We start from the raw sequence: 27,618 nt of genomic DNA on the forward strand, positions 1-27,618 counted from the left end.
CGGTTCTCTTTGGGTTTTGCAGGGTGTGTGTTTTAGAGGAAAGGGAAAGCGGGTTCTTTTCTCAGCCCCAGCTCGCATCCTGAACTTTTTCACTGATTAGATTTAGAAGAGGGAAGGAAGGATGTATAATTGTTTAATTTCCACAATTATAAAAATATTTATAAATAATTAGAACGGATGGCAGCAATTACACTGTGATTAAAGCTGGTCTACACTTCATCAGCGGCCCTTCATCTCTGTCGCCTTATTTATTTATTTTCACCATAAAAAACCCATTTACAGTGGCATTGCTGCCAATAATGAATCATACTTATTCACTGCCTGCAAAGGACTCATTAATCCGATGATGTTGCCTGTTACAGGATCAGTGCTGTGGAGAAAATGTGGTCGCTGGACTTGGGCAGGAGGAAATTTAATTTTAGGGGAGAGGAAACCACAGCAGAGGTTTTGCTGTTCTCTTGGCTCAGCTCCCCTCCCAGGTGTGCTGAGTTGCCATGATGGGACCCCAGGAGCACCTGGTCCTGCTCCTCCCTTCCTCCCTCCCAACCCACAGCCCCACTCCTTAAATTTTTCTGGCCTGGTGGGGGTTCTCTGGGCTGTCTAGGGGAGCTGTGGTGGTGTCCTGGGCAGCCCTGTGACGTGTTTGGTTCCCTTTGACTCAAATTTGGAGGCCCAGCTTGCTCATGGACCAGTGGAGATGCTGCAGGGGGTCAGGAGGCAACCGTCCCACTAGAGCAGGGGTGTCACTGTCACCCTGGCAGATGCAGTCCTGTGGCTGGCGTGGTGGTGAGTGCTGCACAGTGTGGTTGTTTGTGTTCCTCAAGTGGTTTGTTCCAGGCTGGGGAAAAGGCAGCTCTGATGCTAAAACCACTGCTGAGGCTTCCAGCTGGCAGGAGATCCTCGTCCTCCTGTGCTGGGGGTGGGGAGGGCAAGCGACTGGAGAAGGGAAAAGTTTTAAGTTTGAAATTTATTATTTATGGGGTTTCTTCACTAATTTTGTCACTGCTCTTGAGGTGTTGGAATTGTCCTTTGTGGAAAGCGAGGTGGGAGCTGGGTGGTGGGGGCAGGTTAAAGCTGGGCTGGGTCCTGCAGGGGTGATGGGGTCCTCTGCTGCACTGAGAGCATCAGCAGCAGCTCGTGTGTCCAAGAGGAAAGGCTGTAAAACCAGAGCAGAGCTGAAAATAAGGCTTTAAATCAGAGAGGAAGGCTCTGACAGTTCCTGGTGAGGTACTGCAGCTGGGGAGGTGACAAGCTGTGGCTGGAGGTAAAGGTGAGGCAGAGAGGGAGCTGCTGACAGGCACTTGTGAAGTCTGGGGTGTGACAGACACAGAGAGGGACAGGAGCAGTGACCCAGGGGGTGTAAATAAAAATTCAGCTGTGTTTGGGATGTCAGAGCTCTGGCTCTGGCTGGGGGAGAGGAATTCCACAGGGAAGGTCAGAGTGAAGCCATTTCTCATCAGCCTTTCATGAAAGTCTCCACAGAACTAATGACACAAACTCCTCTGCAATGCAACACGGAAATATTTGACCTGTTGTTCTACCTTTAAGGCCCCCAGAAAAACCTGAGGCACGATCAGAGCTTCCTATAGCTCCAGTTTGTGGAAGGGGGAGGGTGTAAGTGTTCCTCTACGTCTTGCCATTGCACTCAGTACCCACTGACTGCTTTTTTTCCGAATTATAATTTATGCATGTGGCATTCCTCTGTCATGAAATAGGCCAAGCAGTGCAGGCAGCAGTCGCCCAGCCCGTCTGCTTCAACTGTGCAAGCCTGAGCCACACACACAGTGTCCAGTTGGCAGCTGAGATAATCAGCCTACAGGCAGTTCAAATGCTCGTTACAGTACATTTTATTTGTCAGTATTTAATAAGTAATGATTCTGAAAAGCTTGGAGTGTGGTCTGTCCCTGTACCGTCCCCTGCTGTGTTCCTGTCAAAATGGATAAGTTAAACTGGGTTAAGTCTGGTCGATTTTTGGATGAATACCCACCAAGGAATTTCTAGATGCCATAAGAAGTTGCAGTTATTGAAAGGGAGGGGCTCTTTTGCCTTAGACCCACATAGTGCAAAAAAAAAAAAAAAAAAAAAAAAAGGAATGGCTCTGTGCTGGGAAGCCAGGCTGCACAAAGCCAGTCTGGGAGGCAGCAGCTGCCAGCAGGGAACAGATTACAAAGCTCAAATACAAATTTTCAAAGTTCTGGTTGCTCCACTGTGGCCTGAGGAACCTGCAGCAGGCTGCCTGCTCTGGTGGGCTCACACAGCCTCTGTTTGGCACCCTACAGGGGTTGGTGAGAAGTCAGGGTGACTTGCAAAGCTCTTGAAAGTAGTGAAAATTGGCTTTAATCGTGCTCTGTGAGCAAAGGGATGGATTGCTGCAGGTCCAGAGTTAACCTTCAAACGGAGTCTTGTCTGGAAGGAAACTTTTCCAGAAACTTTTCTCAGTGTTTTGGCAATGTGTATCTTGACTTGTTGCTCATCCGGTGAGCTTGCCGGGAATTTACAGCTGGTGGACGAGGCTCATCTGCTCCTACACCACCTGGGGCCAGCACGGCTCCACCTCCAGGATCTGATGCAGCCGCAAGCGAGGGAAAGAGGAGGCTCCGTGACCCCTCCACTTCCCCGTGGGACACTCTCTGCTCTTTCTGGGGAGAACCAGGAGAGCTGGGTCTGTAATTCTCCCAACTGCTGAGCTGTAGAAACGCTGTAAAAACGCTGAGCGTTTTTAGTTCCCCATTGTCTCAGGGGCTTCATTTCTCTTCGTGCTGGCTCACCAGCAGAGCTCCCACTGGTGGAGAGATGCAGAGAGCCCTGAGTGGGTCTGTTACAACTCAAAGCTGATGACGTTTGAGGTCCCTTCCAACCCAAAACATTCTATCGAGTGATTTGTAGAGTTTAGAGCAGGGCAGGCTGGAACACTTCAGGCACACAGAGAAACAGCAGAAAAAAAAGAAAAAAAAACCCGAAACAAAAACCAAAGGTAAGGACATTTATTGCTTTTAAATCACAAAGATGAAATACTTGTATGAATATCTGCAAGAAATTGCTCACAGAGATTCTGGCATGTGCCATTATGCCCCCTAACCCCACCACATCTTCTGCCATCTCTCCCTGAACTGTCTACAGATACTTCACATTCTCTGAGCAAAATGCAGCACAAAACTGTGGCCTGTCTGGTGTCACCCCCCAAGTACCAGACTCTGCACTAACAGCCATGTGACAAATGTCCTTTTTTCAGTGAATTATTTTACCTTGTGTGAACACTCTGGTTTATGTACCACTTTTACAGTCTAAATGCTTCCTCAGTACAGAAAATCTAGAGTTGTGTGAATGAGGAGGTTTTGTGATATTTTTTTTTTTTTTTTTTTTTTTCCAAAAAGTCACGTAGGATTCCAGAGTTGTGAAGCATCACAAAACCAGTAAGACTTCCACAGCTGCTCTTTGGTTTCCCAGTGCCTGTCATCAGCTCATTAGCAAGATCTTGCTCCGTACTTTCTGACTCGAGGCCTCTCACAAACCTGGCAGGTCACATCGTTGTTAGGACTGTAAGTTCCAGGATCACAAACCACTGCAAGGAGAACAGAGTTGTGCTTTCAGCCAGTTCCTACCTCATCTGGGGCTACCACACACACCCACAGGCCTTTCCAGTGCTTGGCTAAACCCCCCCAACTCTGGAACTAGCACTAGGTGTTACTGGTAAAGAGTCTTTTAAAACAGCTGAGTGTTTTCCAGCAGCACTGCCATTAAGGTAATGGTTTCTTATTTGTTCTCTCTCCTGAGCAGATTCACTCACCAGTGACCTGGAAGAAAAAAACCCCACTTCAGCACTTCCACTCTCTCTGAAACACCTACAAGCGTGCTAACCAACGCTGCCAGCTCATTTTCTGTTCCCATCAGTGTATTTTTTTTTTTTTAAATCTGTGAACATCTTTCCAAAAGCCAAATGGAAACATCATTGCTTGACACTGATGTTTACCAAACACCCCTCAGCTAAAGCTGCGGCCAGGGGGCACCAGCTCTGTTTGGGTTCGGTGCTCACCGCAGCAGCTCGCACAGCTCTGGTGGGTGAGGTCGTTCTTCCCAAACCCTGGTCTGCAGCTGTCCATGCGAGTGACTGAGAAACTCTTGTCCACGTAGTGTATGGTGGGAACAGCCTGGAAATGCTGCTTCAAAGCATCTGTCTGCTTGCTGAAAAACTCTCCAATTCGATCTCTTGCCTGAATTTTCAGAAACATCGGGAGAAAAAAAAAAAATCGGTTTTTTTTTCCTTGAGTTTGAAAATGCCACTAAACATTTTGTAGTCCTGGTTGTCCCCAAGCTGACTTGTCACCTTAACTGGGAGAGACCCTTTGGGTTCAGGGGTCCAGGGAACAGACCCAGTGTGGAATCTGATCACATTTCTTAACATTAAGGAATCAGAGAGATCAGATTTTGGAAATCCACAGTAGCTCTGTGCTACATCGTGTTCAGCTTAGCAATCCATAAAGATGAGATTCAGTTTAGAGCTCTGAAAGTTCAATATACTAAGTATTAATATTTATAATTCTATATTCTTAGAGGTAAATATAAAGGAAATAATAAGCCTGCTTGTTTTTTAAAACTGCTTGGATCAATTTGATGTTTAGAAAAAGCTTTCCATCCTGAACAGAATTATTTGAAATCCACGAATCATTTACAATTATATTCATCCCACCAAATATGGGTGAAGCTGGATTACTGGATTACTACCAGCCATGTCTGCAGATGCTGAGGCAGAAATGTGTGTTAAATATGCAGAGATGACCCAGGGGTGCTGACACAGAACCTCTTGAACTCTCATGTTTGTCGCATCTTCACAATCGTAGGGAACCTGGTGACAAACTTCTTTCCATCCTGGGGCAAAAGGATTGACTGTAGGTGGGGGGAAAAAGACAGAGGTACATGTGTTGAAGAATGTCTTGCATGGGGCAGGTATCTGCAGAGTGATTTCAGAAACATTGGTTAGTAATAAGCTTTGCTTTTGCACCTTATGGTGGTCACCTCAGCCTACTGTACTGTTTTACTTCTAATTCGTGAAAAATGGGGATTTATTGTGTCTTTTTTCTCTCTCCTCTCACTGTCTGCAGGCAAGATCATGTTTTGAAACAGTTCTTGTGACTGAGTGCATTTGAATGATGAAAAACGACTGCTAACAGGGGAGGAAAAATCCTCTATATTTAGTTCTGGTGGTTTCTCTCCAGTTGCTTAAATCATTTTGTTCCAGTACGAGTCAGAGGTCAGAGCACAAAACAATGTGGGGGAGAAATTTGCTAAACTGACAGGAAGAATGGAACCAAATTCTCACAGAGTACCCTTAGGTTACAGAAAGGACTGAAGTTTTACATAAACTCAAAACCTTTGGGTCCTCAGTTTGTTCTGAATGATCTGTGACTTTACTGAGGGGAAAACAGCCACAAAATTGTTCCATAACCTGTTGGATGGTCCCTCTTGGCATGTGGTGAGAACAGATACAGGAGAGAATGTGGTCAAAGCATTGATGAATAATTTGCTTTCCTCACTGATAAACCATCTCTAAATTAGGGCAGCCACCAGGGTTGATTTAACCTGTTTTTCAAGGCCACATCAGTATTACCATAAGGGAACTGTGAGGCTCTTGCTTTCAACCTCTGAGCAGTTTCCTAGAATTAAGCAAAACCACAGAGGTCACAGACCTATTGAAAAAAAAAAATCAAATCATGACAAATAAATATGATAATGTTCCTTTTGCAATTACAGTACTGGAAGGATCATGGCATCTTATCCACTGTCTCCTCCTAACAATCCTTCCCAACTGTGCACCTGAAAGTAACACGACTTCCTAATTTTGTAAGAATGCTACAAACTCAGCACATAAACTGCATTTTAGCTCCATCTGTGGGCAAGCAAGAAAAAATACAGGGACTCCAAAAGCAAGCAGGGAAACAACCTTCAAAGGTGTACTTGCCTTGGGTGTCTTTCAGACAAGGCGTTTATAGGTGCTCTCAGGTTGTTTATGAAAACAAACGATCCCTCCCAAGCAGACACAAAAGTGTTACCTTGAAAGCTAACAAATAGCTCGTGCTGGAGGCCTTGTGTTGGTATCTTGACAACATGGCATTTGTAGGACGACTGCACGATGTGACAGGTCAGATCAGAGATGATGTTGTGTAAGATTTTCTTGAGCTCCTCGAAGAAGTGCCTGTTGGCTGCCAGCTCACATTCCTTTGTAGTAAAGAGCACAAAGATCTGGTATGCGTGGTCAGCTTCCCTGTATGCTTTGAGAAAAGGGTTTGTGTGTGAGTTCTGCTGTGTAATCACCACTGGAATCTTACACAGAACCTTATCATCTCTATCATGTACTTTGTATCTGGAATGCGGGCACTTATTCAAAAGTAAACAAATAAATAATGCTTACTCATTAACCAGAACAGAACAAATTTGTCCTTGCCAGAGCTGACTCAAACAGCAGGAGACATTTTGGTTTGAAATGTACAGCAACTTTGTGTTGCATGGCTCTGCTCCCAAATATTAACCACAAAAAAGGGGGCAAATCCTAAAAGAACACAGCGTGTCTACCAAGGTGTGGAGCTGACAGGGGTTGGGAGTAAACAAAAACTTTCTATGCAGTTGTGGTGTAGGAGTCTCTTTAAAATTATTTTATAAATTGGTGTTTCTCAAGCATTTTTGGAATGTTATTTTAGGGGTGGGGAGGTGATGTGGATGAAGGGTGGTTACAAATGGTGGAAGAGAGCTGGAGCACTCGGGGCAGAAGGCTTGTTCTGCACCAGCAGATTTTGCTTTGGCAACCTCTTGGGAGACCAGGCTTGGGCAGGAAATTCCCCTTCAGATCTTGGGTATCACTGGAACTGTTGTAGTTCCCCTTGTTCTTATTGGTAGTAGATTATTGCATTCTGAGTGGCCATATATTCTTGGTAGCATCTAGTTAAAACTTTTCCCAAAAGTGGCAGAGGGTGTGTGCACAAATATAAAGATATTGTTTTCTATTCTGAGATAAAATGTTAAATAATTCTTATTTTTATCAAGCCCTCACAAACCCACCAAACTACAAAGGCCATGTGCTTTCATGGACTAGCAAGCCAGCAATCTTACCATACACCATAAATCTATATGTCTTAAATATTTCTCTTTCCTCTTGTGTTGTAGTTTCTATGATTTTGTGAGAAAGAGTGCAAGTGTAGGCTCCAGACATGTACTCCTTAAAACCCCTCACCATCAGCTTTCCTCCTTCTTTAAGATCCACATATGGTTGCCCTGGAATAGAAACAGGAAATACTTGATTACTGGAAATGTTGAATTTCTGATGCTCTGCTCACTGAGAATGTTGGAAGATGAGACACTGCTGTTGGGTGTAGTGACACTGATTTGTCTTAGTCTGAAATTTATGACTATTAGGACTTCTTGCCAGTTTCTTTCCATCTCAAATGTTTGAAAATTCTAGAGGGATGGGAGAAACCTTGTCTAATGCCAGAGCTTGTGGGAAAAATTGACAAAGGACAAAGTGACTCTTTGGACTCCTATTGCAGGGCAGCATCCATAGAAACAAGGAAAATATGTGATTTCATGCACAGTAATCTATTTAGCCATCTGTGGTTGACTTTTTCCCTTGTAAATAGAAAACAGAACCTATTTCTCTGTCTCAGCATATTTTCCTGATTGCCTTCCTGTCCTCAGAGACAGAGGGTGCTTCTAAATTTGTGAAAAAGTATTGTACAAAGCTTATTCTATCAGTGACTGAGAGGAAAATTGTTAAGGCAGAGTGGAAATCCTTTGTAGTCTGAACAAGGTGACTAACCTTCTAATTTTTTTCCATCTGGACCAGTCCAGAAATACTTGGGATCTACCACTTCTTTTTGAGAAAGAGCCAAATCCATACAGATTAGAACTGGGCTATTTGTAAACACTTTAACATACACGTTAACTGCAATACAAGAGAAGAAGGTAAATGATGGGAAATGGTGATACCAAATCAAATTACCCAAATACTAATTTCAAAAACACATTTATTGTAATGCTGGGTTTATTTTTAATCTTTGGACTTGAAAAGTGCAAGATTAATGTTTTCTCTTATTAATATCACACAAGTGTCCCCAGCATGGTTGGTGTTGGGGACACTCCAGTCCCACACAGATCATGTCATGGGGTCACAAATGATCACTGTACTTAAAACTTCATTTTTAAAGTCTAGTAAGACGTAAATATATATAGATACATAAAAGACAAGTTTACCTTCATGTTTGCTGTCACCATAAACATAATTACTTCCTATTAAATCAAAAGGATGCTGCTTTTCCTTAGGTACAGCTCTCACTGTAGGAAAAAGGACTCAGAATATAACAGAGAGAAATCTAAATGTGTGATTAGCTTTTTATTTTTGAGTTTCTGTCTCTTGCCTTGCCCTTCTTTCTCCCCACAGCGTTTTCTTAAAACCAAAGGCTCCCTCTTGTTCCTCTTTGCCCGTTTTTGTTGCTTTTGTGCCCAGGTTGCACACCTGCCCCGAAATACCAGATTCCAACCTAGCTGAGCCTTTCTCTTAACAAAAAGCCAACAAAGGAGCTACAAAATCTAACTGCAAAGCTCAGGCTCTTCACAACGAGCCTGAGGAGAACCAGGATGGGGTATGGGGGGGGGCTGAGGAGTCTTCGGGCCTTTGCCTTTTGGGCACCTCATGGGCAGATGCCTCGGCACAAAGGGTGCTGTGAGGAGAACCCCCAGGAGATGTCAACATCCTTATCAACTGCACCGCTTTCTGATGCTTTTCCAGGCCTTGCAAGGTAACTCCGGCTCTCCCCTTAAAAGATCTTTCCCCTCCTCAGCTGAAGGGAAGGGCCTGGGTAGCACCCACCGCTTCCCCCGCCCCATCCCAGCGCCGCCCCCCTGCCGAGACCCCGCCTGGGAAGGGGGCACCCCCGCCTCCCCCGGTACCTCCGCTCAGGGCTCCCAAACCGGCCACCACCACCGCCACGGTTCCCAGGAGCCGTCCCGGGGGTGGGCCCGGGCCCCCGCCGCCCCCGGCCATGCCGCCCCAACGACCGCTACCGGCCCGGGCCCCGCGCCGCTTCCCGCCGCTCGCTCCTCTCCTCAGCGCGGGCGGGCGCAGGAAAAAGGGGTCCCCGGCTCCTGATCCGCCCCCCTTTTCCCCTCCTCCCCCACCCCTCGGTGCTTTTAAAGTTGTTTTATTAACTTGTTTGGGGTTTTTGGTTTGGTTTAGCTTGGTTTGGTTTAGGTTTTTTCCCCGCGAGCTCTGAGGGCTGCCCGCTCCTCAGGTGCCCGCAGCTCCGCCTCAGCCCCACGCGTGAGCCGCGACCCCACCGTCGTTCCACAGTGCGTGGTGAAATGTGACTCTCAAAAAGTGGCGTTTCCAGCTGCGTGGGTAAAGGGTAGGAAACTCCCTGGGGGGTTGGGGTAGGAGGGAAGAGGTGCGGGCATGAGCTGAGGTTCGGCTGCTCGGGGTGCTGAACCTGACCCGAAACCGCAAGGCCCGGCCGGGCTGGAGGGAGCTGAAGGCTTTGCAGGACTTCAACTGCAGGTATCTGGAGCAAATTATCACGGGATAAGTGTTTTTAGCTGAAAACCTACAAATATTCCTGCCACTTGCTGTGAGAAAGACTGAAAGTAAGAGCTGGGCATACCCCGTGGGCTCTGAAGTAACGCCAGTTTATTATTTCATGTGCACGGTGTTTCTTAAGTCAGCTACACGTTACGGAAATCTTGCTTATGGCTTCTGAACTCTTAAAAGGTTAAAAAAAAAAAGCCTTTTCCAGAGGGAGTGTTATAAAAATACTCATGAAAGAGCTGAACAGGGAGTGGAGGGTACTTGTGTAAGGCCACACCACACATCATGAAACTGAGGCCGAGCCTCTGGTAATGAGATAAATTATATTTACTGTGAAGCCCCAGACCATGCCACTGTCCAAAAATGATGTAGTAGTATTTGCATAACAAATATGGAACCAGCCAACACAGGAATGATGGTTATTTTTGCAGATAGCTGTTAAAGTGAAGGATGCAACAGTAGTGTAAAAACCAAAATTATTGATGGAAAATATTTTTAGTTGAGCCTGGTGGCATTTTGAAGTAGTGACCTTCTCATTTCAGACCTTGCAAAACTCATTGCTCTACTCAGGGTGTGCACTGCCCCTCTATTTCACTTCTCTCTCTTTGCAGGGAAGCAGCTGCACTTTCTTGCTTAGACCCAGGTATTAACTCAAGTGGTTGATTTAAGGTCTAAGAACTATGTCAGGGTTTTCATTTTTAATATCCTCAAGCTGCTGAAAGGTTCATGATTAGGACCACCTCAAAAGATCCAGCTTTCCCATGTGTTGAATGTTTTCAGTTTTACTCAAAGTTAACATTTCACACTTATGCCATGTAGGCAAAATGATTCAGTTTCTAACGTGTCTGCTACAGTCATATTTCAGTCTGAACATCATCTGTTCCTAAGGATGTTTATAGCCCATTGTCATGTCACTGGCCTACACAGCCCATCAGTCTGCAGCTTGTTAATTGTTATAACATAATGTCTTTACTGTAAAGCTTTGTCTGCAGTTTTGAATCTTTATAAACCAGGGCTCCTGGTCTGTGTCTTTAGTCGAATGACTCATTCCTTTTTCAGTCCATGGTATTTATAAGTTACAGAGTGATCAGTTATAATTGCAGATTTGTAAGCTCAGGGGAGGAAAAAAAAAACTGGTTATCTTTAAGAATAGGTGTTGATAGGGGGAGGATTTAATAGGCCAAAATGTGAAGTTGTGTATGAATTAGTAGGTGTTTTTTGCTAGCAGCTAGAATCACTGTCAGTAGGAAATTATAGAAATTGAGAAAACAAAATTATTGTGAACTTGATCATAGTGTGGATAGATAGAAAATGGCAAATATTTTATCCTAGGAAATATGAGATTTCCAGGAGTACAGGGTCATGTGAATGCCTGTGCAAGGCTCTGGAGAGGTGAAACCTGGGGCACAGAACACAAATTTTGCCTCTGATCTTTAAGGTGGATGTTCAGAGCAGGGATAACACCGAGGAGGGACACGATGAGCACGGAACAAAATGCACTAAACCTGCATCAGTCTCCTTACCCCAAAACATTAATTTCTCAGTTTTAAAACATAGATGAGTTGTAGGCCCAAGTAAAACCACCCCGTGATTTGATGGAATAAGTACAAAACTTAAAAATAAACAGATGCAGGGGTCCAGCAGTGCACCTGCCCTGGCTCTGCTGGAGGTGACCAGCCAGCCTTCCACCTGCACCACCTCGGGGTTCCCATTTTCCTTGTTCTCTCTCAGCTGCCTCTCTGGCTCATCAGACTTCAAAGCAGCAAACACCAACCATGTTGATGTCAAAGCACGCCAGGTACAGGCTGTTCTGTGCTCATCTCAGATCTAGGCTAGCTATTATTATTTTTTTATTTTTTTTTTTTAGGCCTTTTTCTTGGTAAATAGCTCTGGGCTTTGGGTGCAACAGAATGCCACGATGAGTGCTTAGCTTGCATGTAAAGTCAAGGCTGTGTTGGTCTGGCAGAGCTCACACTTCCTTGTGAATCATAGAAGGGTTTGGGTTGGAGGGGACCCGTAAAGGTCACCTGGTGCCACCCCCCTGCCGTGGGCAGGGATATCCTGCCCTGGGTCAGGTTGCTCCAACCTGTCCCAGCCTTGTGTAGAGTGAGATGCTTCTGTCTTAAATGGACTAAAATTAACAATCCCCTTATGAGAGTCATTAACCTTTGCTTGAGTTTATTAAACTATTTTGTAACTTGGCTTTCTTCTAAACAGCAGTGTTATTTTTGTTAAGGAAAACAGTTAACTTAATGTAGCTTTTATTTTACTCTTATCTCAGTCATATAAACACACAGTCCAAGGAGTGCGTCCTGTTAGCAAATAGTGCAAAGAAAGCTGCATTTGTGTGGCAGCTGAGGCTGACTCCGTGTGTACATGTTGTGTAAACAGAGCCAGGACAAACTGCACAGAGGGAATGAAGTGAGTAGAGGAGAATTCCCTTTTTCTCGTGCGTGGGCATCGCAGCATCCGATTGCCACACCAGTTCTGATCAAGGCTTGGGCACGGCTTGGTTCTGTAGCAAAGAGTAAAATGAATCACAATTCTGCCAGCTCCCTGTGTCCTGCTCAGCTCCTCGGGTGAAGAGCTGTTGTCCCAGGAGTGACCTAAACCCCATCGTGGCAAATGGCATTCCCCGTGCTGGTCTGGGTGTGAGTGCTTGCTCTGAAATGCTGAGTGGTGTTTTTGACTGTCCATAAATAACAGGCTGTGGATCTGTTTGTCCTTCTGCTGTCCCTTTGGCAGCCAGGCTGGGGAAAAGGGGGAGTCTGCTGGGCAGATCCACGTTGGGTGGGTTGGAAGAACCCGTGGTCAGGGATGTGTGATCACCTGGCCCTGAACGTGGGGCTGTGGTCCAGCCCTGAGGAGCAGGGTCACTCCTCTTGGGGTGGTCTCCTTCTGCAGCCTCACTCATGGAGCAGTTCTTGGTTTAGTGGTGGTCGTGACAGTGCTGGGTGAAAGGCTGGACTCGATGGTCTGAAAGCTCTTTTCCAATCAAAACGACCTGATTATTCCTTTCCTTAAGTACCTGCCATAGCTCCTTTCCCTTTAGAGCCACCTCTGATGGTGGGGAGAAGAGTTTCTCTCCCATGAAGTCAGAAGGGAGCAGGTTCCCGGGTTCGCTGTGTGGGTGAGGTGCTCCGGAGCTCACCCCCTGCCTGGGCTCTCCTTCAGCCCACGGCTGCCTGACTCAGCCCCCGCTCAGGAGATGCTCTTTGCAGCCTGATGCCATTCGTCCCTCTGGCCCCATCGCTTTCCATCCCGAGGGACCGAGCCCCGGGACCGCCGCCCGGCGCCGCTCTCCGCCCGCCCAGCGCCGCCGCCCCGGCCCGGATGTCGCGGTGCCCGCGGGAGGCGAGGCCGGGCCGGGCCGGTGCAGCTCGGTGACAGTCCCCGAGCCCACGCGGGCAGGTGGAGCCGGGACCCCGCGGCCAGAGAATGGAAGGTGAGGAACGACCCCGCTCCTTCCCCGGGATGAGGCTGGGGAGGGGGTATGGGGGGGAAGATGCCTCCTCGGGGCACCCGCACTCTGCTCCGACCTCCTCAGCGCTTCCCAGCGGCTTCTGCGGAGTGATTGCAGCCCCTGGAGGAGAATCTGATCGCCTGTGCAATTAAACAGGAAACGAGTGGGGCTTTTTTCCCCCCTTTCTCTGTTTAATTTCACAAACATCGCAGCGTGGATGATAAAGTTGGGTTTTACAGCCCCTCTTTATCTTTATCGGTTCGTGTCCAAGGTTTTAACGAATTCAAGGGTGTGTTGGTTTCTTTTCACTTGTAAAACGTGTGTGGAACTTTCTGAGCTTACAAAAGAAAAAAGTTGTAAGTTATCTTGGGCTAAAGAATAAATTAGGTCTTGAAGGAAGGCAAAGTTACCAGCGTTTTTAACCAGCTTGGCAAGGCAGCATTGCAAAGCATCACTTGCTTTATTAGTTCAGAGGTGGATATTCTTATTTTAACCCCTCATTTTAAAGGCTCGAGTTAAGATTCTGCTGTCTCTTAATGACTTGAGGTTTTGGTTATATTAAGTAGATGCAGTTGTCTATTTAAAAATGTATTCTCCTCTGCTAAAGGCTTTTAAAATGTTTGTATTTAAATAATTACTCTCATAGAATATGACTGCAGACAATCACTGCTGAGAGATGTAACTAATGTTTTGAAGGAATGGGTCTGATGGAAGCTTGGGATTTAAACACAGCCTCATTTTCTTGGTTAAGTCAGGTCCATGGCATGGATTTTGTGGGAGAAGAAATCTCTTTAGCTATATCAGTAATTTTAGTCTCTGATTAGAAAACGAGCTTGTTTTTCAGCCATTGTAACTGAGATTGTTTGAGAAGCCTTTTTTTTTGTGTGTGTGTGTTCCTGATGCACTTAAAGTTAATAATCCTTCAGGTTTTAGTTCTGTGTGTGGGGATTCTGAGGATCAGTTGATGGGTCCCAGCTTGATGTGCTTGTGATGGAGTTAATGTAGAAGAGATGGTTATACTGTGGTACCTCTGGATACAGTAACTGCACAGTGTCTCTGCTTCCATAAATCTTGGAAATATCTCAGTTCTGCTGAGGTGGATGGGAAATTCACCACCGAGGATTAAGGGGTGACACTTCTGTCCCCAGTTCTGGTGCTCAGCATGAGGAGGCTCAGCCCGGTGTGGACTGGGTCAAGCCAAGAGTTTGAGACCTGGGTCAGGGGAGCTGCCACCTGCTTGGTTGATTATAATAAGTCAAGTTGTACCTCCTGCTGGCTACAGCTGGACTGATAGAAGGGTGTTAGTGTTATCACTTGAAAATCATCTATTTTAGTGGAGTTAAAATACAGGTAGACCGCTCTGTTCCTTCTCTTAGCTGCTCAAATACCAGGATATAAAGCATTACAATGCCAGAGCACTTTTTTAGCAAGCTATTTGAATATTTCTGCTCACTTGGCTATTGGTGTAGAACACAGGGTGGCAAAGGGTTGGTTTCAAGAGCAGACAAATTTTACTTCTGCTTTGTAAATGAACGTCGCGCGTCACCCGCGACACACACAGGGCAAGAGTTGCCTTTCCATGCACCCTGGATCTCTTTGAAGCTTGGGAAGACTCACGTGCTCTGTAAGTGATTTTCCACATTGTTCTTTTTTTGAACATTAGGTAGAAATAGTTTTATTTGTACCGAACTGGGGATGGAAGCTTCCCAGACCTTCTCCTCCTTGCACACTCAACACATTGAAGATCTGGCTTAAAATACTGGACTTGGGGAAGAGACCTGAGTTCAGATGCTAAGAGACCACTAAGACTGTAAGAAGCTGCTTGAGACTAATATCATAAAGCAACTGGGTACTGGTGAGTGGATTTTGGAGGCTTGAAAGTTGTACAAAAAGGGATATTTCTCAACGGGAAGGAGCAGCGTTGCACTCTGTGTCGTTGTTCTTATCTCTTCAGGAGGATTGTACTGCCCAGCAGCCCATCGTGGACAGGAACCTGTTATGCTCAACCCAATGTAAATAAATACACAGAGCTGATCTCAAAATTCAATACAAGGGTGCTGGAGGACTGGCTGAACGGGTCCTGCTGGGCTGCCACATGGCTCCAGCACTGCTGGGCTCCACTGAGTGCCCTGGAGCTGCAGCTCAGAGCAGTGACCGACCCCAGGGGGTTGTGCCAAGGGACTGGGGATGTCCTGGGAGATGCAGGGGTTTCTAAAACAATAGAATGACACAGAAAATAGCTGCAGAATTTCTTGTTCTGAAGCAGGGATTCTAATTTTTAATTTCAAGCCCTCCTGGCTGTCCTGGTAAGAGCAGAATTGCTGCAGTTTCCAGGCCTCACCTCTCCCCTACCCAGCAGGGACCATTTTTGCTTAACCCTGGGGCTTTGACCAGTGTTTTATCCCCCAAATGAGGCAACTGCACAGGATTTCTGAACGCAATTGAAATGAAATTCAAGTATTACAGAGTAATGGGGATTTCATTGTCTCGCCCAAAGCTTAATTATTTGCACAATTACATGGGTTTGTGTAATTTAAGTATCTCTGTTACTGCAATGTGAAATTAAAATAAATGCTAGAGTGAATTTTGTTCATGTACCATGTATTTTCTTGTGTTTCCCCATCATTATTTGCAGTATAAACTGGTGCATTTCCTTTGCACCTCACTTTCCCTGGGATGATAAAATGAAACACAGAAACTAAAAACTGTAACTATGGAGTTCATTGATTTTATTTATTTCCAAATATTTACCAAACCTGTATTTTAAACTTTGTTAATTTAATCCTGGGACTGTCTTTATGACACAAGGCAACACTCTTGGCTCTAAAAACAGACGTTTAATGAAAAGCTTGCATTCATGCTAAACTTGCATGAAAGGACAGGAGCTCTGATTTAATTTTAGGATATGTTTCATAAGTGCTAATAGCTGGACAACTTGTCTCCAGTCAGGAGTTACACCCACTATTAGACCCATTATTGAGAGATGGGAGCTGAGTGCTTTCATTTAAGAAACAATAGAACCAAATATTTAAAAAAACTTTGGATAGTTCTGTTGTGTGTTTTTTTTTTTTTTTCTTCTCAGTTTGCCTTTCCTCTGGGCATCAGCCTATCCTCTGTTCCTGCAGCTTTTTTGGATAGTCTGATCTGATACTGGGTGGCTTTCCTGTAGACTTAACAGAGCTTTTTATTTCAGTGTTGCAGAGACCACAAAAATGTTCCATATGGTGGTAAAGATAGCTAATGATGGGGTAAATGTCACTCGTGGTTAACACCTCACAGCCACTGCATGAGTACTTCTCTTATGTAACTGCCAGGAATGAATTTTATGAGTCCTGGAGCTATTCTTTGTGTTTAAAGATGATAAAAGATTTTCTGGTATGTGAAAAAAAAAAAAAAGAGGGAAAAAAAAAAGATAGAGGAAAGGAAGGAGGAAGGAAGCAGGTAGCTGTGCCATTTCAGAAAATGAACCCTTGTGTTTATGACCTCTCACAACAGCCAGGCAATTAATAAAGGCTTTTCTGGACAGGGCAGGTCTGTGTGTCTCTTATATCTTTTGGAGCAGGAGATGTAAATACCTGCAGCTTAGGTTGTCTTCAGAGCAGTCTGTTGAGTGCTCAGCACTTCTGGAAACCAGGACACACATGTAGTCATTTTTTTTTTCTTTTTTTTCTTTAAATTTGTGGCATGTGATTCAGGATTTCTGCATGGGAATTTAACTTGCATCCCTGGGAAAACCAAGTAGATCTCATGAGATAACAGGGTTTTCCCTTTGTATTGAAAAAAGAATGTAAAAATATCTTTGTGCTGTAGAGAAATCCACTTCCTACAGAGTTACAACCACTATGCTGTGCTCACAGGGTGCCCAAGGAGTTGTTAAAAGTGTAAGTTACCCTGATCTATAATTGCTTGAAGTTCTAATCTTGAAGATCTAATCCCTTTTGGAGCACATGGCAGTGCTCAAGATAGAAGCTGTGCAATGAAACAGAATCATTTGCTATGTATTTCTTTGAAAATATTGCTTTTTCAGTTTTGCTTTCAGCCACGAAAATGGGATTTTCTGAGATTAAAACAACTGTGTCATAAATGGCTCTAAATATTAAGTAACTCAGGCTGCTTTCCTGTCTTTTGCAGATCCAGAGGCAGGTATGGACCTAAGTACTTCTCAGGATCAGCCCATGGCTGCAGGTACTGTGCTGCACAAGTTACTTTCTTTCATCCTCTTGAAGGCTGAAAATTTCAGTGGAGAAAAATAAATTAATTACATCTTGGTTAGAATCCCAGGACATGGAGTAGCACAGACCTAAACACAAAGATGGGTGTGAAAGGCAAAAAGTTAATTCAGGCATTTAAATAAAAGTGTGGAATTTAATATTGGGAAATGATACTAAAGGGAAAAAAGATTGTGTAGTAGGAAGGGAGATGCTTTCAGAAGGAAGCTGGGAGTTTGGATTAGGGAAGCAGGGATAATGGGATTCTTTTGGTTGGCTGCATTTCTGAAAATATGAAAACCAGCCTCTTGTGTGAGATGAATGAGTGTTTCCTTTTCTTGCTAATCAAAAAAGAAAACTTTTTTAGATCAAATGTAGTATTTTGCTTGAGAAGAATATTTTTCCCCTGCTATCCAGCTGCTAACAAACTGAACAGTATTAACAGCAATTTCACAGTGTTGATGTGAACCTTAAAATCCACAGGATTGTTCTAAGGAAACTCTCACAGGTTATTAAACCAAATACTGATCTGAAATGTACAGAAACTTGCATGATATTGAGTTGGTCTGTATGTGTGATGGATTTTATTTGGCCTTATTTGAAAAACTTCATGCAAATCAATTACAGTGTAGTTAAAAATTTGGCTTTTGCTCAGAGAAGAGGCTTGGATTTCCAGGACAATCTGCTGCCACTGCAGTCAGCAGCAAAAAGCTTTCTGGGAATGCTGATGTTTAAAAAGGCACCTGTGAAATAAGCAGAGAAGTGCAACTGGGTTCACAGAGGTTTCTGATGAAATGTTCTTGAGCAGCTTCCTGGCCCAGGGCCAGAGTGATTAATATTTTGCCCAGAATGATTAATATTTTGCCCAGATGAACAAAGTGGAGCTGGGATTCCCTTTGCATGTGCTGAAGAGCTTTGCTTACCTGCCAGCAGCAGGTGTCAGAATCAGAGATGATGTCTGGAGTTACATCCATGGGATATGTCTCATTGTGAACAACGTGCAGAATAGTGAAATCTGAGCAAAAAAACTTAAGACTCAAAGGTGTGCACTCCATGGAGGAGTTGGTGTGTGACTTTGGGAAGCAAATCTCTTCAGAACTGATGCATCCTTAGGAAGATGGTCGTGGGCATCCTGAGCAATATTGGGAGTTTGTAAATACTTGAAGGTAATCACCTGGAGCATAAATAGTTCTGTTGTGTTTGTTTTTGTTTGGTTGTTTCTTTCAGAAGGGCAGGAGGTTCTGACAGAGTGTAATCTGGACAGATCTCAGGAAATGGAATGTATAGATAATGTGGAAGATATGAAGGAACATGATCAGTCTAACGAAGAAGAAGGAGGTAAAGTCAAGATTAAATTCTGAAAAATAAGTTATATTTTGTCTTTTTACTCATCTGATTATGCAGTGCAAGTGATTAGAAAGTTTATTCTGTATCATGGCTCTGTTTTTCCTGCTTATGTCTGTAAAAATAATAACACAATTAGTTAAGAACATTCCTAAAGGAGGAACAACTGTTTTCCATTGGGAAACCTCACAAGCATGTTATTCAGGTCACTTTTCTAGGACCTATGAAATATGGATAACAGCAGGGTAAGAGAGATGTGCATTAATGTGTGGTGTAGCATGCAAATCCTGAAAAGTAGTTTCTGTATGGTAACTTGGCAATGATTTGGTTTTGGAAGGACAAGTTACCTCAAATTCATAGCACAGCTCAACCCTGCAGAATTTAAATTTGTAGCAGTGATCCTCTCCTTTAAACTGTGGGTGAACAGGTGATGAGTCAGTTTTCCATGTTTATTGTTTGATTTGCACAGTAAAACCTTCCTATACATCTCTGAAAGAAGACACAGGTATGAATCAAATATTCAAGCAATATGCACTGGTTTTTTTTATTTAAGAGGTCCTACCTAAATGCATGTTTCTGCATATCTTTTAAAGTTGGTAGCCCTCTTCACTTCAGATCAAAGATGATAAATAGATCAAAGATGAAAGCAGCATCTCCTGGACTCAGCAAGCTCAGGGTTTTGTGTTTGTGACACAGATGTGGAGCAAGAGGCTCTGAGTGGCTTCCTTGCTGTAGAGGCTCGTGCACTGAAATCACAGCATGAACAAATATTCCTGCCAGTGAGCTGAGTCTGTTCATCTCTGCCAGGTCTCAACCACAAACAGTGAAAAACTCAGCCTGGTAGAGGATGTGGTGCACATATCCTGGGGAAAAGACAGATACTGTTTTGCCTTTCATGTTGCTGTTCAAGTACAGGATGTCCATGGCACTGCATCAGTGTTGAGAGAAGTGATGATGCTTCTGGGTCTGGTTGGTAGTTTTGAGGTAGCATTTGCCTATCCCATGAAAAGGAGAAATCACAAAAGAGCTGTCCCTGTTTTGGTTGTTCCTTGTAACATATGTGATTGCTTTATTTTGGACTAAAATGAAATGGTTAAATGTCTGCATTGTTAAAAATTGAACTTTTCCTATTTATTAGCAAAGTAGAAAACAAAACCACTGTGCTGGAGAAAACAAAACCAAGGTGCTGCACTAGAAAAAGAGCCCCTGAGGAGGGTGAGATTAATTTAATGCAGAATCTACAATGTTGGTGCTTAGAGCTGTACTGGTGTCTGGCCTTTCCTGACAGCTGATGGAGAGAGAGCCTGCAGGTCTTCTGACCAAATTTGGGTGTCTGGCTCAGGGTGAGGTGTCTCATGTCCCCAGGGTGGCTGCTTCTGAGCAGGACTCTGTAGGCACTGGGGAGTATCTCAGGTGTAGATGTCTGCAGTGTAAAGGTGAGCTCTGCTCTGCTTACCCTAAAAAGAGAAATTTAACTTTTTTATCCACAGAACATAGAAGGCTGGAGCCTTCTCTAAATCCAAGGCATGATCTCTTTCAGATCCCACAGCACATAAAATATTCACAGCCACATTCCTGCTGTTTCTCCATCCCCTGCACCATTTCCACTCACACTGCCTCATTTCTACTTCTGTTCTTCTTCTTGCTGAGCTGGGAAGCCAGGACAGGTTTTCTTTCACAAATTCCTCAATGCTGAGCATCCAAGAGGAATTGCTCTGGTTTCTGGTTTTCCTCCCCATTCAGGGAGCATCATGGCATCAAGCAAGTCTTTTCTCCATTCCTGGATTGTCCTGTTGCCTTCAGTCCCAGTGCTCAGGCTCTTTTCCATAGATTTAAGTCAGGTATAACTTAAACACTTCTGAGAGAATGTTTATATTGATGCTGCTCTTAAATATGATTAATTTTTTATATTGCTGCTGATCTCTTAGTCTCTCTACAAGTTGTTCTGGGATGCAAATACTGAACATTTACATCTCAAAGATAATGCTGTGAATATCAATAAAACATCAGGTCACTTTCTGATGGAGGCCTGTACCATTAGAGTGCTCATTCATTATAAAGTGAGTAGGAGTCTCCTCACAGCACAGTGCTCTACTCTCTGATTCTTACTCTAGGAATGAAGAGATTATTGCTGGGAGAAAGCTGTTTTAAATGGACTAAAAGATAGCTGCAGGATCTCAGTGTAAAATGGCACAACATAAAATATATATATTGTGTTTAATTCAGTGCTTCACATCCAGTTCTCTGCAGTCATTCTGATACTGGGATCCCAAGAAATCAAATATTTAAGCACACTGAAGTAGAACTCTACACTGTGTGTGTATCAGTAGGTGCTTTTAAATTTCTTCCCAGTTCCCTTGCTGTTGGGCACTAAAATTCAGCACGAATCATGTCCTGCCTACTGTATAAACTGCAGGTCAACAGCAGTTGCTGTCCTTGTGGGTCAGTAACTCTCTGTCTTACTTCTAGATAAGGGAAGCCACATTCTGTCAGTGCTGCCCTGGTGGGATTATTATCATTTGAGGATCACTAACCCTGGTGAAAATGAATATTGAGTGTTCTCCAGGGCCACAGAATACAAATATAGATTATGTTCTGCCTACACCTGAAAAGTCTGCTCTGTGGTTAAAAAAAAAAAAAAAAGGTGTGATCACTAATGCCTTCATTGCTTATCAAATTTCAAGAGAAATAATGAAAAGATGTTTGTGTGGTTCTCATAAATGTTAATAATCATTGTATCAGTGATCCATCCCTTTTGTCAGAGAGCAGTTCCACTTCAGTATCTCCACAATTCATTGCTGATGAGAGCCTGGGGCACAGAAACCTCATGTTTTTTGTTTGAATCCTGAACCCCAGCATGATCCATACCCACAGGGTTTGTTCCATCTGCTGAAGGCCATGGTAGGAGCACGAGGCCACTGACTCATAGACTGAGATCAAGCATTTGATAGCCTTGCTGTGTCTGTAACATCTTTTTCTTCAGTGCAATCATGTGTTTTTTCCGTGTTTCAACAAGCACTCACAGTAAGTTGTAATCTTCCAGTTTCTTGGACTATTTTTTTGTGAATCTTGCACTATTTTAGTGGCTGGCACTCTAAATGCACGATGGGGACTTGCAGTGAGATTTTGAGCAGAAGTTTGGTCAGAACTGAGGGAGGTGAAGTGCTGCTCCATGAAACCCCCCTTTTAAAAGGGTTTCAGCCCCCATGATTGCTGAATGCAGGGCAAACAATCAGGCAGCAGGCAATAGTAGTGTGGTAATTAAAAGCTTGATGGAGAACAAGAGAGAGAAAGAAGAAAAAAAAGGCAAACCTTTTCTTGCCTCAAGGGAATGGAAGCTGCATGCTGTGGTGCACATGGTGCATGCTTGCCTGCAACCATAAAAAGACTCTGTTCCCGTGGTGCTTCCTGTATCTGGTCTGAAAAGAGACAAGAGATGAGACAGAGAGGGGGTTGAAGTGCTGAATTTCCCTTGTTTCTTATGTGACCCAACCATGTTACCTTTGGTGGCCAAGGTTGTCCTTAATTTAACAATTAGATAATAAAAAAACCCCCACATTCTTTCATATGGGAGCACAGTCAAGTGTTTAATTATGTCTGAATTCCCTCATCTGTTGAGGCAGATGACTTTTTTTTTTTTTTTTTTTTTTTTGGTGCTATGAATGCTCTCTGGCTTTCATGGTTGTGAAATAAAAAGACATAGAAGCCACACTTGTGGTTTCTGGATGCTAATTGCTGCTGCACTTGGGTGTGTGAAAGGGGGGCAGTTAAAAGGCTGGAGGGGACAGGAGAGGTGTCAAAGCCTCGCTTTGGTGTGCCCTGAGGTTCCAGTGGTGCTGTGAGCTCAGGCACTTATCTGCTAGAAAAGGAAGTGCCGTTTTTTATCAGAATATTACATCTCCCAAGCCCTGTGCTCATGGGACCCGGGGGTTATCTCACAACATCAGCACAATTTCACTTGACAGGGTATTTCTGTAAGTGTTAAGCCCCAGGCAAGGTGTCTGTGGAGCTCAGTTGTGTCAGTGGCTGCCCATGAACCCAGAGTCCTGTCTGAGCTTTATCAAGGAAAGATCCTCCTGGCTCTGGTGGAGCTCTGCAGTGCTCTGCCCTGAGCAGCAGGAATGCTGCCAGGCACGTTCAGTGACATCCAGTGGTGTCACCTCAGCCTGGCAGTGACTGACATCAGCTCGGCCCATCCTGCACTGTGGGTAGCCCAGAGCACCCAGTGCTGATGCTGGAACACTGATATTCTGATTGCCTGCAAATAATCAGAAGAGTTCAGCTATTTCTTATTCCAGTTAACCCGTTATAGTTAACAGGACAGTGAGTTTGCTTTTGAGATACTCAACATTTTTGAGATACTATTGGTAGTAGCTGTCAGCTCAAGCAAGGTCTGGAGGGAGGATGGATGCAGAGTTACTCAAGAGGTGATGGACTTCCTTACATAACTTTCTGAACAGCATTTTTCTTCACCTGTTCTATGGTATGTGTCTGGAGATTCATACAGAAATAATTTATTGAAATTAAAGGTGAGAGAAATGTCTGTTATTCCTTTGGCATCAAAATAGAATCTAGTCCAGGGGAGATGAGTCGTGGTGTGTGTCCCTCCCCCCAGCAGGAAATAAACGAAGATAAAGAAAACGGCCCTAGGAACACAGATCACGTGTCAGTGCAGAAGAAGAATCCATTTTTAAAAATATGGGTTGGTGGAAAGGAACTCAGTTCATTAAGTTTTGCCCCCAAACCAGGCAGTTCACTTGGCACAGGACGTGGGAGTTGAAGGGGCAGCTTTACCACTGTTTGGGAAGTGAATCCCCAGGTGTCAGAACTTGGCTGAAGCAGAGCAGGCAGATCCATGAGCATTGGAGTGGGGAAGGTGCCTTTCCACTGGGCTTGGGTCTTGTAGCTGGCTGACTTGTAATTGAGTTATGCAAAGTTTGCAGAGTGCCCTGGGACCTCAGGCTGACTTGGAAATATTCTCAACACTGTCTCCCAGCCCACCACATCCCAGTGCTCCAGTTCTTGCTCCTGTTTTTGTTCCTTCACAGAAGCTGTTAGGAAGTTTGTTTAATTCAGAGCTCGGTTCCATAGGTTCTCCTTGTGATGATTATGGTTACATCTTAACCAAGCTCCTCTCTTCAGTTTACAGGTGTTAAAATTCCATTGATATTTATCAGATTTCCCTGTTCTTTGTATTTGACTTTCCCTTCACGTTATTTTTTTCTTGTATAAAACATGAGTAGATTGCCTTGTAACAAAGACTTTGGGGAAGTGAATTCAGAAAGGCTGAATGAAGCTACACTTCAGCTTCTTGGGTTTGAAGATCATCTGAAAAAGCAGTTGACCAGAGCTGATCATGCCTGAGTGCTCATATTAGTAATAGGTCCCTTGATATAACTAATGAAGGTGATTATCTGAATTTAACATGTGGCCTTTTTCAGTCTGACTGCTGGGTCCAGATGTTCTCTGATTAACTGTCTAATTGAAGTCTGATTTAACGGTTGTGGTTCTATCTGGCTTTTTGGACTTCAGGAATTGTGATTTCAGAAATCTTTTCTATGGGTGATGTTATTTTCACTGTAACAGAAGGGAAGAACTGTTACAGTTTTTTTTTTTTTTTTTTTCCCTGTGTTTCTTTTTTTTTGAGTGGGAGTCATCAAATATATTAGGATGTGAAAAGATAACTTTAACAGGTGTCATAAATGAAGCCAAATTAATCTGGGACAGGTTTGGGACATCTGCAGGCCCAGGGCTGTGTGTTCCCTCTGACCCTCTCTCTGTGCTCCTGTGCAGCACGGGAGGCACAGGCCGTGCAGGGAAAAAATTAAATAAAAAACCCCAAAAATTAAATCCCATGCTGGTTTTAGCACAGTACTAACCATGGTGTTCTCAGACATTGCCATTCTGCTTCCCCAGATCCTGTCTGCAGTGCCAGCTCAGTGTGTTATGGTCTCTCTGCAGTTTCCCTGTTGAACCCAGTTTTGGTACCACTCTGGTTTGGAGAATATTTGTCCTGTAGCACTATTTCTGTAGGTGTAACTTTAACATCTTTTGGAAACCTTTTGAATGGAAGTCCTAAAAACCCCACTGGATTATCATTAGGCAGAAACTGGTAATAGATGGGAAGCATCAGCTCTGAAAATGCAGACTTACACAGGCATTTTTCTTTATAAGAAAGCTCTTTGTATTTTAATAAGATGCTTTAAGAACTGTTACATAATTTAAGTTTCCAGGCTCACATGAGCTTGGAGATGATGGGTGTTGTTTGATTTCTGTTGTTGTTGTAATTAATTGTACAACTAGATAAATTATACTGTGCTTTAATGATACAAAGATACTGGTATTAATGAAGTAGAAAATGCACATCCGAGTGCTTGGAAAATGATGTCTGGTTTGGGGCTTGGTTTTTTTTTTTTTTTCCACTTTCCAATTCTAAGTGCTGCATTTCAATTTGATTTGTTTCTATTTTTGTTTCAAGTCACAATAAAAACAAGGAAACTCATTACCATAGAGCACTCCACAAAAGGGAATTATGAAAGTTTCTTTCCTATTTTTAGCAGTGAAATTTCCACCAGGTGCATTCTGCCCTGGTTCACTTAGGAATTACCACTCAAGTGTGCTTTATGTGGTACCTAAACAAAATACCATTTCTGGTATTCTGTTTTTTTCTCCAGAAATGGGCACTGAGAAGGAGCACTGAGAAAATACCAGAAGATAAAATCAAAGCAAATATATCCAAGTAATAATTTTTAGTAAATCAAGGAAATGAAATCTATGGATTTCCAGTGCAAAACACAAACTCTGAATGCAGCACTTGGGATTTTTAGTGCAGAGTAATCTGTTTTGGCCTTTGGTGGCCCAAAAAGGGCCCCCCAGCTGTGGGGACACCTGAGCAGGACAAGGCAGCACTTGGACATTGCCACCACCTCTTGGTGGCTGCTGCTGCCACTGCTGTGGAGCTGAAAGCTGATAGTGCTTCCAGGGAATTGCTGCTCCCTTTGTTGGCAAACAGGGATCTTGTAAAAGGGGTTATAAAAAGGGAGCTTATCACTGGGGTCAGTGGAACAAACAAAGCTGGGTTGGGTCAAAAGGGCTCGAACTCCTTTCCTGTCCCTGGAGTTGATACCTGCAGGGTGCAGAAGGCAGACGTGGGGAAAAGTTGCCTTATCTCTGATTGTTTTGCCTCATAAAAAAAGGATACTCTTGTGTTGCTATCATGTCCCTCCCCATTTTATGATTTCCCATTACTTCCAGTCTCCAAACTGTCAATAAATACACCTATGTACACGTCTGATTGTTTTCCTCTTGTTATTTATGGGAAAAAAACCATAGGTTCAGCATTGATTTCATTTTTTTCCCCAACTGATAATCACGACAGGTTGCTCTGCAAGTCTCTAATCTTTAAGGAATATGTGTGTGTTCTATATCATGACAAATCTTCCCCCACAGCATGTTAATTCCATTGTAGAAGTGTTTTTCATAAACAGGATTCTGACTTTTATTTGGAAACTCCACTGACTTTCAGTTTCCCCACACACGTCTGTTCTGTTTCCAGCTGCTCTGAAGGTAGAGGAATCTCTTGTTCTGGGAGGGGACCAACTCTAACGTGTGCACACTAGGTTTGGGTTTTATATGGCTATTTCTGAGGATGATTTGGGGAGATGATGGTGATGAATCATCAGTTAATACCTGTCAAATCCAGGTCGTCACAAAAATCCTTCAATACACACATGTAGAGACTCCCTTCTTGTTCTTCAGCATCTGAATCCTATTAACAACTGTCAAAACCTGGTAAACTATTTATATGCTTTCACAATTTGTTTAATTGGATAGTTAGGAAATGGCATACAAGAAAAGCTTATCTTTTTTCCTTTTTTTTTTTTTTTTTTCTTTAGTCTGGCTGAACATCTGTAGCATTAGGGGCTCATTATCTCTGAATTGGCATAGCAAATCAGCAGCATCATTAAAATGCCACATTAAGATGATTAAGTTTCTTTGTTATCCAGTTGACTTCTTGCATGTGCTGAGGATTTCATGATTATGACCCCACTCCTTGTAAAACACTTGAACAACATCACCCTTTTGTGCCGTTGTCTTTAATAGCTTCTGGGTTTTATTCTTTCTGCTTTTCATGCCACTACTGGTAAACTTTGCGTAACAACAGTACAAAACTTACATTCTTTTCTTTGTATTTGATGCCAAGGTCTTGGATTAAATATAGTAACTGGGTTTTTTTTCCTTCTGAGACTTCCTCCTGCAGAGAATAGCTAAGATAACACTCTGGCTTGTCCTAATTGTTTGCTGCGTTTGACTTCTTTCTTTATTCATGCATTTTATGGAACTTATACAAGCTCTGTTCATGTGGTTACTCAGTCTGAAGTTGCCACCGCAGCTTTATTTTGGATTTTTTCCAGAACCCATTGTTTTTACAGTGTTTCAGGTGAAACAAAAATATTACTCTGGAGTATGTCTTTCATCTTGTAATCATCTCCCCAGGAAATGAAACCGTGTGCATCAGCCTGAACGCATCACCCTGGTACTTTGTTGTGTAAAATCTACAACATTTCTTTTCTGCAGTCTGTGTTACCTTCATGGACTGCCTCAAGAAAAATAGTTGGTTGGGTTGGACACCATGAATGTTTTTTTCCTCAGACCTTTACTTTTCCTGAGCACAGAAGAGGTGACAGCACTTCTTTTTCTGACTGGAGGAACTTTGTTAGCACTCCTGGAGATAACTGTGCTTTTCTTCAGTTAATTCTCCCTTTTCTACTCAAAGTTACAGCTGCCTTTGTTTAAGGTGGACCTGGCTGGAAGCTCCCTAATCCCATGAAAATATACATTGGTAGGATTTCCAAGTGGGAGATACAAACTTTTCCACAGAGCTGCCAATCTCCTGATCTCACCGAATTCCCTCACGTGCCATCGCCCAGAGAAAAAGTCAGGGCTGAAAAAGGATTTTGGTTGCTTGAGACCTCTGCAACCAATTGGTTAATGTAAGGCTGACCTGTGCTGAGGCAGCCTTTGCTCAGACAGCCTTG

General features: G+C 43.6%; 3 protein-coding genes across 11 annotated transcripts in view; 2 read left to right on the plus strand and 1 right to left on the minus strand.

Moving 5' to 3' along the window:
• Positions 1-27,618, plus strand: part of MIEN1 (migration and invasion enhancer 1) — a 62,260-nt gene that overhangs the window by 5,987 nt on the left and 28,655 nt on the right. The gene's annotated exons all lie outside the window — the stretch shown is intronic.
• Positions 2,969-9,081, minus strand: ZPBP2 (zona pellucida binding protein 2). 5 transcript variants are annotated; one of them, XR_011722860.1, is made up of 8 exons: positions 8,935-9,078; positions 8,239-8,334; positions 7,805-7,930; positions 7,102-7,263; positions 5,957-6,266; positions 4,799-4,884; positions 4,034-4,211; positions 2,969-3,562 (listed from the first exon to the last, which is right to left on the minus strand). XR_011722860.1 is itself a non-coding variant. In XM_071728429.1 (8 exons), exons 1-8 carry the CDS (start codon positions 9,026-9,028, stop codon positions 3,465-3,467), a joined length of 1,044 nt encoding a protein of 347 aa, XP_071584530.1. In that variant the 5' UTR covers positions 9,029-9,079; the 3' UTR covers positions 2,969-3,464. The 5 variants fall into 5 exon arrangements, 3 of the variants coding, with proteins under 3 accessions (XP_071584530.1, XP_071584529.1, XP_071584528.1); XM_071728429.1 differs by having other exon boundaries at positions 6,048-6,266; positions 8,239-8,319; positions 8,935-9,079; XM_071728428.1 differs by having other exon boundaries at positions 4,723-4,884; positions 6,048-6,266; positions 8,935-9,067.
• The window catches only part of IKZF3 (IKAROS family zinc finger 3), a 33,407-nt gene continuing 15,265 nt past the window's right edge, over positions 9,477-27,618 (plus strand). For 2 of the 5 annotated variants that reach the window (XM_071728764.1, XM_071728765.1), the window contains exons 1-3: positions 12,863-13,010; positions 17,160-17,213; positions 18,464-18,574. In XM_071728764.1, coding sequence (XP_071584865.1) covers positions 13,004-13,010; positions 17,160-17,213; positions 18,464-18,574 — 172 coding nt within the window. In that variant the 5' untranslated portion in view covers positions 12,863-13,003. Of the gene's footprint in view, positions 9,657-12,862; positions 13,011-14,625; positions 14,653-17,159; positions 17,214-18,463; positions 18,575-27,618 lie in introns of those variants that run through there. The other 3 variants (XM_071728763.1, XM_071728762.1, XM_071728761.1) reach the window with 3 other exon arrangements.

The sequence above is a fragment of the Heliangelus exortis genome, chromosome 29 (genome assembly GCF_036169615.1).
Source record: "Heliangelus exortis chromosome 29, bHelExo1.hap1, whole genome shotgun sequence".
In the NCBI taxonomy this organism is placed as follows: Eukaryota; Metazoa; Chordata; class Aves; order Apodiformes; family Trochilidae; genus Heliangelus; species Heliangelus exortis.

Coding starts and splice junctions, on each gene's coding strand:
- ZPBP2 (XM_071728427.1), bottom strand. CDS start 9,028: ATGGCCGGGGGCGGCGGGGGCCCGGGCCCACCCCCGGGACGGCTCCTG. Junction 7,931..8,238: donor TGGTGACAGCAAACATGAAG/GTAAACTTGTCT, acceptor CTTGTATTGCAG/TTAACGTGTATGTTAAAGTG. Junction 4,885..6,047: donor GCTATTTGTTAGCTTTCAAG/GTAACACTTTTG, acceptor CCCCACCTACAG/TCAATCCTTTTGCCCCAGGA.